The 13,636-nt window shown below is 37.7% G+C and overlaps 2 protein-coding genes across 5 annotated transcripts in view; one reads left to right on the forward strand and one right to left on the reverse strand.

Annotated features, from left to right (window-relative positions):
- LOC134651308 (hornerin-like) overlaps nt 1-5,291 on the reverse strand; it is a 215,213-nt gene extending 209,922 nt beyond the window's left edge. Inside the window, exons 1-2 of one of the 4 annotated variants that reach the window (XM_063506363.1) lie at nt 1,523-5,291; nt 1,017-1,411 (exon numbers count right to left, since the gene is read on the reverse strand). In XM_063506363.1, coding sequence (XP_063362433.1) covers nt 1,131-1,411; nt 1,523-5,249 — 4,008 coding nt within the window. In that variant the 5' untranslated portion in view covers nt 5,250-5,291 and the 3' untranslated portion in view covers nt 1,017-1,130. Of the gene's footprint in view, nt 1-1,016 lie in introns of those variants that run through there. The other 3 variants (XM_063506365.1, XM_063506364.1, XM_063506361.1) reach the window with 3 other exon arrangements.
- LOC134651478 (DNA mismatch repair protein Msh2) overlaps nt 1-13,636 on the forward strand; it is a 43,815-nt gene that overhangs the window by 607 nt on the left and 29,572 nt on the right. Inside the window, exon 2 of the mRNA XM_063506590.1 lies at nt 59-108. Coding sequence (XP_063362660.1) covers nt 59-108 — 50 coding nt within the window. The remainder of the gene's footprint in view (nt 1-58; nt 109-13,636) is intronic.

Consider the following 13,636-nt stretch of genomic DNA (forward strand, 5'->3'; position numbering starts at 1 on the left):
CAAGAGGTACCTAGTCACAGCAAAAGTTTTATTGTTTACAGTAAATTGTTTGTTTTAGACTCGGTGCAGCAGCAAGCCTTCATTAAATATTTTAATGCATTACCAGATGTAAGTACTAATTCACATTATACTGCTAGGTTAGGCCTAGGCACAGAATAAATAATAGTACTAAGTACAGAAGACTCACTCTCTAACAAAACGCGTCTGTTAAAATCAGCACAGATATGGCCGCTAGGTGGCGACAGCGCCACGCGCAGCTTATGGCTTTCCCCAAAATTGGGGCCGAACGGATGTACTTTTAGCTACCTGTAGCAAAGCAACGAAATCGCGGAGTGAGCCACGCCTGGCCTAGGTTAGGCTAGGTTCTGCTCTTTCCCCAAATAGTTTCTAATTATTATTTTTATATAGGCAAAGCATGCTTTCGCCTTTGCCTATGCCTATGTTAAGTGGATGTGCTTAAAAGTTGGACAACTCTATGTAACAGTACCAGTATGTACCAGTACAGTATGTATAATAGTACCTTGCTAATATAGACCCTTCAATCCAGTGATTGTGATAATCTGTATTTGGGAGTATGAATACAAGTAGGCAGGAGAGTACTGTTTATCTTACTGCTGAGTATTATGCAATAATGTTGTTCTTTTATTTATTTATTTGCTATAAAATGTTACCACAAACATAAAACTTTATGTTTAGACTAAAACATAAAACTTGATTTTAACACATCATGTTTGTTACTTTCCCAAAACAGGTGGGTACTTAAGTTGGGGCACTTACTGTACTATGGTGATTGCCATAGTACAGTAAGTGGTGTACTATGGTGATTGCCATAGTACAGTAAGTGCCTCAAATTATTATTGTAATGTTTGGGCAACCTAACGGTTATTAAACAATGTCACTGCTTCTAGAATAATAGCTCTAACATGATAAACTTATCTCTTTTTTTAAGCAAGTTCAAGTTCAGAAAATTCGTGCCTGATACAGTTATCAATGTTATCATGGAATAAAACAATAACTTAATTATTTATAGCATTTAATTCTTCTAGCAATTTAAGCATTATGACTAGTTTTAATATAATTTAAACTATTAATTCCCACTTTAAAATTAATACATAGTGGTAAATACCAGATTAACTTCCTTTAAACCATGAAGCAACGGAATCTTTAGCACTGGTAAATTTGCTACCCACTGACTTCCAAAATCCGGGCTTTTCTGTTGTTATCACAGATGGTGGTACTATTTCGACGTCTTGTTTCGGATTGGTTTGGGAACCACGGTCACCGACAGGAGTAATCTGCTGTTCTTGAGCTACCTGTGTGTGTGAATGACTTACAAACTCTCTAGCTTCATGTGTATATGAAGTTTGACTGTGTTGTTCTAAATTGGAGAATTGTTGTAAATTTTGTTGGTCTAGATCTTGGGTTTGTTGGCCAAAATCTTCGGATTGCTGTTCTGTATTTTGTTGGTCAAGTTTTTGGGTGTGCTGACCTAAATGGTGAAACTGGTGGAGATTATGCTGACTTAAATCTTGATTTTGCTGTCCAAAGTCTCCTGTGGTTAGTTGGTCAGAGTTTTGGCTATGTTGACCCAAATTAGCAAAGTCTTGTAGATTTTGTTGGTTTAAATCTTGGGTTTGTTGGCCAAAATCTTCGGATTGCTGTCCTGTATTTTGTTGGTCAAGTTTTTGGGTTTCCTGACCTAAATGGTGGAACTGTTGAAGATTTTGCTGACTTAAATCTTGAGTTTGCTGCCTAAAGTCCCCTGTGTTTAGTTGGTCAAAGTTCTGGCTTTGTTGACCTAAATTAGTAAATTCTTGTAGATTTTGTTGGTTTAAATCTTGTGTGTGCTGTCCAAAATCTTCGAATTGCTGTTCTGTATTTTGTTGATCAAAGTTTTGCGTGTGCTGGTCAATGTTTTGATTGTGATGACCAATACTCTGGGACTGTTGTACATGGTGTTGTTGATTTTGTTGATGAAAATCTTGGTTTTGCTGCATTGTATTTTGTTGTTGTAAATCATCATAATTTTTCTGTATGTTGTCAGATTTATCATGCTCCTGTATTTCCTCGGGCTGTCCGAAGAAATGTTGTGCTCCATTACCATGAGGTGTTGTGTGTTTTACTGAATGTGGAGTAGTTGTACTTGTAGTTGTTGATGACTTAGAGCCACTAATCTCGTGTAATTCTTCTGTAGCCCTTTGCCGTTGTTCTTCAAGCCATTTTTGTTGACTTATGCTTAAAACACTAAGTGTATTTGACTCAGTTGTATATTGATCAGTGCCCCTTGATAAGCTTAATGCTTCGATTTTTTCGGAGCTCTTTTCTGGCTTTAATTGGGTTGTGTACGTGTGATAATTTTGAACAGTTTTTGGTGTAGTTTTTGAGTCACCTTCAGCACCAATATCTCCGCGGCCAACTTCAACTGGTTCAGGTTCTTCGGGTGTTTCATCATCGTCAACATCTTTAGGTTTTTCAGGTGCAACTTCTTTAGGTAGATGGTCGTTCTTTGGTTTATCGATTGTACTATTGAAAATAATAGATGGCTGGTATCCTGAACTTTGTGTTTGTTGCTGATTCCAATGGTACGAACTATTGATACTTCCCCAATTGCTTTCATGTTGAGAAGTATTTTCCTGTCCATATGAGTGTTGTGAATTTTGATACTCAGTATTTTCCTGATTTTCGTTTGAATGCTCAGATTGCTGTTCCATATTGTCTAGTTTGTTCCATATACTTTGCAAGGGGTTATTGTGAAATGTTTGCGCGTTATTGTTATTGGCATGTTGTCCCCTACTAACGCCATGATCCTGTGAATTTGAATAAGAATTATGATTATTATAACTGTGTTGATTGTAGTTATGGTTGTTTTCATGCTTTTGATTATTGGTCAGACCCCAAAACTCAAGATCGGCAGGATTGTTAGCGACAGGATTTTCTTTGTTGGAGGTGTTTAGGGTGTTTCCTGCATGCTCTCTGTTAGGTTTTACCTCATTAACACTTCCAAAATGTGTTTGAGTTTGTTGTTCTGTGTTTGTGTCTGTGTGCCGTGTTTTATTTATGCTATTTATGTTATTCCATTGAGTTTGTACTTGTTGTCTCGATTGATCTAAATCATCCCAATTATTATGAGTTTTTTGTCCTAAGTCTTCAGTTTTTTGTGTTTGTGGACCTAGGCCTTCTAGATTGTCCCACTTACTTTGTGTTTGTTGTCCGAAATTATCTAAATTTCCAAAAGTTTGTTCAGATTGATGACTGTAAGTTGCCATGTCATGCCAGTGGCCCTGTGTTTGACTTGCTTGTTGTTCAATGTTACTCCATGATTGTTGAGTCTGTTGGCCAAGGTCCTCTAAATTACTTTCAAATGTATGATTTAACGCATGCCACTTACCCTGTGTTTGCTGTCCAAAATCTTCAAGATTTTGAGATTGGCTCTGCTGTTGAATGTTACCCCAAGATTGTTGTGTTTGTTGACCTAGGTTATCAAGGTTTTGTGACTTTTGCCCTAGGTCTTCAACGTGTGCTGTCTGGCTGTGTTGACCGAAATCTTCGAGATTTTGTGTATGTTGCCCCAGGTCCTCAAGGTTTGCTGACTGGCTGTGTTGACCAAAATCTTCGAGATTTTGCGTCTGTTGTCCCAGGTCTTCAAGGTTTGCTGACTGGCTGTGTTGACCGAAATCTTCGAGATTTTGCGTCTGTTGCCCCAGGTCTTCAAGGTTTGCTGACTGTTGAGTCTGTTGAGAAAGGCTTTGATCCCAAGCTGTTTGAGCCTGTTGTCCGAGATCCTGCTGATAGTAATCGGCAGAGCGTGTAGACCGACGATATCTGCACAGACTATCGCAGTCTACAGCACTTCCATGGGAATAATGCTGATTGGAACCATAACGTTGCGACGAAGCAGCGTTTTTAGTACCGGAAACAATTCTCTGTGATGCTTCTCCAGTTGTTCCTGGGTAGATTACGTAGGGATCACCCTGTTTTTCCCATGACTTGTGATAGGAATAAGAGGATTGGTAACTTTTAGGCTGGGAATCTACAAGAGGCGCGAGTCCAGAGTGACTGCCATATTCTCCTTGCGTGTAAGCATTTGAGTTAACGTTGGATAAAGAACTGGCTTGAGAATTGTGCTGGGATCTATAATCCGCTTGGTGACTGGCTTGACTTGATCCTGCGTAGCTGTTAAGTCTATTGGCAGAATTGTAAGAATTGGCACTGGCGCCTTGAGCGTCTTCATATAATTCACTATTTACAGACAATGGATTAACTACAGGCGCGACTGTTACTGGTAAATCGGTGGTTTCACTATGCCTTTCCCAACCTTTGTGATAGTTGTACGATGAAGAGTAATGCTTCCCATTAGGTGCTGGAACAGAGCCGATATGTTGCTCGTTGTTGTTCAAAACTTCAGCTTCACTATTAATAGCATTTTGATCGAATGAAGCAGCAGCTGTTTGCGATGCATACCTATTGCTAGAACTTTGGCCTATGGAAGAGGAAGCTCTGTAGGCATCATAACCAGCCTCTCCGTAAACCGGTATCGCTATTTGAGTTCCGGGCCTGGCTATGATTCGTACTGGTGCTACTACAGTATAACGGCGAGTTTGGTCCCCGGTTCCATAGCCCTGTAAATTTCCGGACTGTAAGTTACTTTGGTCATAATTTTGGGAATTATATCCTGAACGAGATTGGTATCCAGACGCTGCATGATAACCTGAGCTATGACTGCTGCTTCCGATGTCAGATCCATAGCCAGCACTATCCGCGGCATGCAAGCTTCCCGAATGCAATGACGCTTGTCCTAACTGGCTTGATGCACCATACCCACTTTGCTGAGACTGGCTTCTGGCATGTTGGTTATAAGCTGACGACAAAGAAGAATGAGTGCTGTCAGAAGATGAGCTTTGCCCAAAATTCCTTCCCTGAAGGTTGCTCAGATCGTGATAGCCGGATCCATAGACTCCTGCCGTGTTAGCAGCCGTGTAAACGTTGCCAGCTCTGGTTTTCGAAGCATCACCTAGTTCTCCTTGTACTTGGTTTATGGCTCCACTCATTTGATGCTGGGCTAGATTATCCATGTTGTGTGCTTTTTCGTAGTTCCCTGCCACGTTACCTCTTTGAGCACCATAATAGCCGGATTTACTTCCTTCGTCCGAAGAGCTCCTGGCGTACTGAAACTCTTCGGTTTCCTTGTATGTTTCAGGCCTGGCCCACGCCAGCGCTGATATCGCGACGACGAGGATTAAACTCCTCATTGTGTTGTTTCGATTCGCCTCCTATAACAATAAAAATACTTCATTAATTAATTGGTAATTTGGTATAATACCTAAGTACACGAACAATTGAAATAACTTGAATTGATTTTATCTTTCGGTTAGAGTAACACTTAGTGATAAATATGCCAGCTTCTCCGCAAATATCAGAAGAAAGATAAATTTCAAAGTGTTAAATAATTGTCAAGTAGATAATTGGGTACTTTCCTCTACTTAAAATAAATTATTTCACAATTATTAGAAAAACATAGATAGCAGTTATTTTTAAATACTATTTATATTTAATAAATTGGATTGAAATATAAAATGTACGTGAGTTGACCGTGACGTCACTACACACGTTTTTATATAAATTCCATATTAGAAAATCGTTTTGACAGTTTTAAAAAAGAAGCTGATTTGACTAGTAGGAAAGTAGCCAATTGCGGCTTTAAATGACACTATTTTTTAATAAATGGGAAAACAAAATGTGGAAAGATTTCGGGCCCGTTTCTCAAAAGCTTGTAACTTGTAAATCTTGTAATACAAGCGGATGTCACTTTTTGACAGCTGTAGTTGGAAAGGGACTTCCACTTGTATTACAAGTTACAAGCTTTTGTTTTTAGAAACGGGCCCCTCGTCGTCAACATCATCCTCGTTTCTAAAAAAAGATATTAGCGAAGTTTTCACAAAGAGAGCATATCCCTTAAATATTTCTAAGACGAAATAGTTATTTACGATACAAGTGCGAAAAAGAGGAAATTCGAAACGAGTGGCGATAAATTAAAACACGACCGAAGGGAGTGTTTTAAATCGACACGAGTTGCGAATTACTTATTCGCACGCGTATATCGTACAACGTTTTACAGTAGGTACACATGGCGCTTTAAAATTTGACATTCGCACGAAAAGTGCTATTTTACGCACTAGTGCAGGAAAATAGGACCATATGTACTGTAAAAAATCTTTTCACCTCAGCAGCTCGAACAAGGGTACCCTTGTTCGAGCTGCTGAGGTGAAAACTTAATTGTGGGTATATCTTAAGAAAACATGAGTGAATAGAGGTAGTGATGAACAAGGAATACATTTTTCGGGTTCTCTAATATGTTCTCACTGCTGAGGTGAAAAGTTTTGTGAACTACACGAGATCAAAGTTATTTACATCTCGTGCGCTTTTAAGTCCCTTACTACGCTGAAGATTCTAAATTAGATTCACTCGCTACGCTCGTGAATCTGGTATAGAATCTTTCGCTTGCACGGGACTCAAAATAAGCACTCGAAGAAATATCAAACTTTGATCTCTTGTTGTACAAATAACTATTAAAGGAGTTTGCAGGACAGCAGCTCATTTGAACATTGTATTGTATCAATTCTTTTGATATCCGTTAAAATCTTAAAATATTTACAAAACCTGGATTATTCGGTAGCAAATTGACCAATCGATCTGTCATTAATCTAGGACTAGGATATAAAACAGCTAAGCAGGGTTATTTACCTTTATAACGAAGAATCGGCACACTCAAAAATTTGAACAACTTTGAAATAATTGGACCTCTCCTGTCTCCGTTTGCCCGCACACTGACATTGCCTGCTCGATCGCTGTCAATATATGGCCGTATTAATTAGTATTATAGTATAACTTATTCGATAACCCTTGCTCTGTCATCATAACGTTTTCTGCGAATTGGTCCTGGCTATTCCTATTGTTACGCGAGCGAACGAACGAGCTAATCGCCCCACCAGCTAATCGTGACCTCTCGACTCTTGACTTTGTGCGTGACAGTGCCTGGCGGCTAAATATATGGACCACTTAGTCATTCTTATTTTAGCCAGTTGACATAAGTAAAATACGTGAAATTTGGGTTTTTTACATAGTACATAACCCTTCGTGCGCGAGACCGGCTCGCACTAGGCCGGTTTTTACGAACAGTCGGTTAGCGATTGCAATAACAGCAGGAGATGCAAACGCAAAAAACAAGAGCTACTCGTACACGGCCAAACTGTTGACAAATGAGCAATCACTATTTATATTAGTGATTTTCGCTAAGTTAATGGTAAGAGTGAATCAGTGACATGACTTCATCTTGCCATGCTGTCATTGATGTCGCGTCGGTATTTAATTTTTTATTACATACTGTATATAATTATGCAATGTGTTTGTAAACAAGGCTTAACTACGCTAGACTAGGTGCCGTTTCTATTATGTTTGCTTTGTTTTGTGGTTACGTTTGCCAAGAAATTAAGACAGATGTATTACATTATATCACGTGGAGAGAAAAACTACTCACCGTTTTCTAATTACATTACTGTGTGATGAAGAGAGATAATAATGATGTAGGTAGATAATGTACTGGTTATAAATATTTCGGTAGGTCCTAGGTACCAGTCATCAATCCCTCCTCATCAATCTAAGGTCAAAGGTTGACTGGTAGAGATCCCTTATAGGGTTAAGTTCGCCTTTGTATATTGTATACTTTCTATTTAATTGTATCTTAACCTATCTTATGTACAATAATATTTTTTATACCTTATAATGTAATGTTACACTTACAACCTCATACATATACGAGGGGCGTTCAAAATATTCTCGGTATTGATATCTTACGACCTCTTCTAAAATTTCTTTCGTTACTGGCCGCTAAGGTTTATTCATTGACATTAAAAAAAAGTATAATTCGAACCGAGATAGTCTTTTGTTTTTCTGCAATTGCTGAACAAACATGAACACCCTGTGCGAATTGACAATGTTAACTAAATTAGAACATCGATGCGTGATAAAATTCTTGACAAAACAGGGTAAAAATCAAAAAACCATAAAAGAGGAAATGGATTGTGTTTACCGTGAGTCTGCTCCTTCTTTATCTACCATTCAAAAGTGGTCAAGCGAGTTTAAACGCGGAAGGGAGAGTATTGAAGATGACCCTAGACCTGGCCGGCCTGTAGTAGCTACTTCACAAGAAAATATTGATAAAGTGGAAAAACTTATATTGGAAGATGGTCGAGTGAAGGTAAAATCTATAGCACAAGTAACCAATCTCTCTATTGGTACCGTACATGATATTATACATGACCATCTTAATATGTCAAAAGTAAGTGCAAGATGGGTTCCGCGAATGCTGACTCGGCTTCAAAAAGACATGCGTGTAGCTTGTTGTTCCGATTTTATTGACCTGTGCGGTGAAAATCCTGATGAGGTGCTGCAAAGAATAGTTACTGGAGATGAAACCTGGGTTCATCATTATGACCCAGAGAGTAAACAAGAGTCCATGCAGTGGCACATTAAGGGTTCAGCTCATCCCAAGAAGTTGAAGGTCATCCCTTCAGCTGGCAAGGTCATGGCCACGATATTTTGGGATTGTGAAGGAGTATTACTAATCGATTATAAAGAAAAAGGTGTAAATATCACAGGACAGTACTACGCTAACATTCTACGTCAATTAAAGGATGTAATTAAAGAAAAGAGGCGAGGAAAGTTAACCAAAGGTATTCTGCTTCTGCATGACAACGCCCCCGTCCATACTGCTCATATTGCCAAGGCAGCTATTGTTGAACGTGGGTTTAAAACTGTTACTCACCCACCGTATAGTCCGGACTTAGCCCCCAGCGACTTCTTTTTGCTCCCCAATCTTAAAAAGGATCTGCGTGGAAATAAATTTTCTGACGATGAAGCATTGAAGGCGGCAGTGGAGGAGCATTTTTACACGAAAGATAAAAAATATTTTTACGAGGGATTAAAAAAAATAATTGATCGATCTTTTAAGTGTATGAACATAGGGGGGGAGTATATTGAAAAATAAAAATATCAAACTTTTCGTACTTGTTTGTTTTCATTCTCATACCGAGAATATTTTGAATACCCCTCGTAACACGCACTTTCACAAACTCGCAAAATTCATGATTACATACACTTCTGACCTTTCTTATTGAGATTACATCTTATCGCGCTTCGGTTTGACGACCTATATTATCGCTCGTCTTCTTGGAACCCGGCACCTATCTCCTAGTAATTAGAATAATAACAAAATAGCATATTTATTTTTATTATTTACATACATGCCCAATCCCATGGTAGACAAGCCACATGAGTATCAATGCCGAAGTTACCAAGCTAACTGTTCAAGCCGTTGTACGCCAAGAACGCCTAAAGGCGTGAGTTGTCGTGCACACAGCGCCAAGAATGTTTAGTTATGATGTTTGTTTCACGGGTCACATGTCAAGATCTAAAACAAGCAAATGGACACAAAGTATAACCAACTGGTTCCCTATTTATAGCAAGAGAGGTCAGGGACACCCAAAAACGAGATGGGAAGACTCCCACCAAAATGGATAAGAACCGCTCGAAACAGAGAAGTCTGAAAGCTTTAGAGGAGGCTTTTGTCGAAAATCCCGACAACCTGACTAGTAACAATGAAAAAAATAATAGTGAGTGATCAAAAGCTAATTGTATTGTATTGTATGATGTTTGCTTAGGTTTTGGGTTTACAGTGCGACTAAATCGATCTACTTATGTAAGCTTGTCCATGTCCATATTTATTTCACTAAATTTAATTGTCATGTAAAGTTTACAGTAAGTTTCCGTTAGCCGTTAGCTTCTGGCTAACTATTATTGTTTTCATCACGGTCATCCGTTGTATCAGATAAGCAGAATAACATTGAAAGAGTTCAAGTTCCAGTTCAAGTGAAGCTTGATTTTACAGATATAAACAGATTGCCACAAATAGCGGCGAAGATGTTTATAATTTTTTGTTTCTTATGGCTCAAAAGGTGAATATATTCCCACTATAATTGTAAACTTTATTCCATAATACAAGGATTCAATTTTGTGTAGCAATATCTGGCAACTTCAGGCCCCAGGGAAAGGGAGTGATATCCTTTGGGTTCTTCATGAGCACCATGTCTGCATTAAATGATTCATGAGGTTCTAGTACATAATAGTACATATTAGGTACAAGGCGTTTTTGAGCGTTTTCCAAAAAAAAAATTTACATTTCATTCATGTCTTCAAAATATTGACTTCTTGGGCTCGTTTATTCAGAATCATTTGTACGAGGGGTATTCAAAATATTCTCGGTATGAGAATGAAAACAAACAAGTACGAAAAGTTTGATATTTTTATTTTTCAATATACTCCCCCCCTATGTTCATACACTTAAAAGATCGATCAATTATTTTTTTTAATCCCTCGTAAAAATATTTTTTATCTTTCGTGTAAAAATGCTCCTCCACTGCCGCCTTCAATGCTTCATCGTCAGAAAATTTATTTCCACGCAGATCCTTTTTAAGATTGGGGAGCAAAAAGAAGTCGCTGGGGGCTAAGTCCGGACTATACGGTGGGTGAGTAACAGTTTTAAACCCACGTTCAACAATAGCTGCCTTGGCAATATGAGCAGTATGGACGGGGGCGTTGTCATGCAGAAGCAGAATACCTTTGGTTAACTTTCCTCGTCTCTTTTCTTTAATTACATCCTTTAATTGACGTAGAATGTTAGCGTAGTACTGTCCTGTGATATTTACACCTTTTTCTTTATAATCGATTAGTAATACTCCTTCACAATCCCAAAATATCGTGGCCATGACCTTGCCAGCTGAAGGGATGACCTTCAACTTCTTGGGATGAGCTGAACCCTTAATGTGCCACTGCATGGACTCTTGTTTACTCTCTGGGTCATAATGATGAACCCAGGTTTCATCTCCAGTAACTATTCTTTGCAGCACCTCATCAGGATTTTCACCGCACAGGTCAATAAAATCGGAACAACAAGCTACACGCATGTCTTTTTGAAGCCGAGTCAGCATTCGCGGAACCCATCTTGCACTTACTTTTGACATATTAAGATGGTCATGTATAATATCATGTACGGTACCAATAGAGAGATTGGTTACTTGTGCTATAGATTTTACCTTCACTCGACCATCTTCCAATATAAGTTTTTCCACTTTATCAATATTTTCTTGTGAAGTAGCTACTACAGGCCGGCCAGGTCTAGGGTCATCTTCAATACTCTCCCTTCCGCGTTTAAACTCGCTTGACCACTTTTGAATGGTAGATAAAGAAGGAGCAGACTCACGGTAAACACAATCCATTTCCTCTTTTATGGTTTTTTGATTTTTACCCTGTTTTGTCAAGAATTTTATCACGCATCGATGTTCTAATTTAGTTAACATTGTCAATTCGCACAGGATGTTCATGTTTGTTCAGCAATTGCAGAAAAACAAAAGACTATCTCGGTTCGAATTATACTTTTTTTTAATGTCAATGAATAAACCTTAGCGGCCAGTAACGAAAGAAATTTTAGAAGAGGTCGTAAGATATCAATACCGAGAATATTTTGAACGCCCCTCGTACATTCACGCCTCATACATGAAAAAATGTGTCCCAAGATTTCCTTTCCAGATCGTCACATTTTTGTATGAATAATTTTTTTATTTCTATGAACGTGACGCACGGGAAAAATATGTTTTCATATAAAGTATACAAAATATTTTTTCATACAAAATTTTGGGACACATTTTTTCATGTATGAGGCGTGAATGTACAAATGATTCTGAGTAAAATGAGCCCAAGAAGTCAATATTTTGAAGACATGAATGAAATGTAAATTTATTTTGGAAAACGCCCTTTTGTCAATTTGTGATATTGCAAATGTCACAAGTCTCCTAAACTTTGTTTAAGACATATACATGCTTTGCACGGGTACTAATTCCAAACAGCTTTTGAGCAAGACTTTTTGTAAATCATACTCGGTGTGACCTAATTAAATTAATTATATTACTTTGTTTTTCCTCCCTTTTCGCAGACGCAATTTATTTGATAAGTAATAATATATTACTGTCAACATACAAAGATACTGTTATTTATTTACTAAATGTAGGTCTCGTGTCCAAGGATTCTCGTGCAGGAAAAAGGCGATCTTGACACACTTTGAGTTCTGCAGAAATATGTGGCGATATTATTATTTGTCATAGGTTTATATCTTTTATCCGGTCTTGAGCAAAAGGTCTAGGGCATTAATAAATTGCCTAGGTCACTAATAGAAAAACCTGTGTATTTATAGGCGTAATTATATGTTCCTGCAGCTTTTTACGCAATAATTTCCCAACAGCAAGAGTAGATTTTGTAATTTGCATTGCTAACTGCCCTTAACATGTCCAAGACGCTATCGCCGAATTACGGCTTATAATAATTTTGGCGACTATAATAGGTACCTAATACACTATATAGGTACCTTTATAGAGGTATGGGAATTTCACCGTAAGGACCCACCATGCACACAACAATGAATCGTTTAATAACCTTTCGGACGCCAATGACGGATATATCCGCACCGTCCAACGCCAAAGACGGATTAATCAGTCACAGACTACAGAGCAACATCGACCTACGTGAATAATATACATAAACTTCAACTTCAGTTTTGGGCCAAAAAGATAAACAGAAGAAGTTACGCCTAGGGTTTGCAAGATCCGTCAATTTTTCGGATCCGGATATTTCGGATATTAAAATTTGACGGATCCGGATATCCGGATAATTCGGATAATACGGATCTGTATCAAGAAAGGTGACGAAATTTACAACTTACATACAACGAACAGCTAGTAAAATGTAAAATGTTCATATTTTAGTTAATTACAATTATTAATAATTATTATTATTATCTCAAAACGATATAAATAAGTATAATAAGATATTCAGTGTAGTCTTAATTAGGTATTCCTATTAATAATATTATGCATTTTTTTTGAGGCCGTAGTCGATTTGTAACCGAAAACGCCAAAAATGAAGTAATTAAAGCAAATTTATTTCTATATATCTGCTCAGAAGAATTAATTCTAAAGGTGCCTAAAAACACCGCTTTAACTTCGGCGTTTTTTCTTAAATTTGCCATTATAAGCTCACAAAATAGAAAATGGAGAAAAAGTTACATTTATGTACTTTTATTATTTTATACCGGTGTGGTGTGTGGTGTGATATAATTTATACTATTAAAAAACGTACTTCCTTTACCTTGGTAAAATAGCTATACCTTCAGTCGTTGGATTGAGAAAAATGGCTTAGAAAAAGTATCTAACTCATTTATTCAATCCCCATTACAACAATCTTCCATTATAGGTATATATAAATCCAGTTAATTACTGCAAAATAATGTGAAATTACTACAAAAGTTTCGGGAAATTAAGAAATTTGGGCTACAGCTTCTTAATAACGAGAAAAAAATATCAATATTAGTTACTCAGTTAGCAGCACATCAAGCACATGTTATTTATGTTAACAGAAGACTGGAAACGGACACGATAACACAAAAAAGTCACTGATAACAACACGCACAATCACTAATGATGTTCCAGGTAGACGACCCAAAGGCGACTGAGCGAAAACCTTATAACAATTA

This window comes from Cydia amplana, chromosome 10, assembly GCF_948474715.1.
Source record: "Cydia amplana chromosome 10, ilCydAmpl1.1, whole genome shotgun sequence".
Taxonomy (NCBI): Eukaryota; Metazoa; Arthropoda; class Insecta; order Lepidoptera; family Tortricidae; genus Cydia; species Cydia amplana.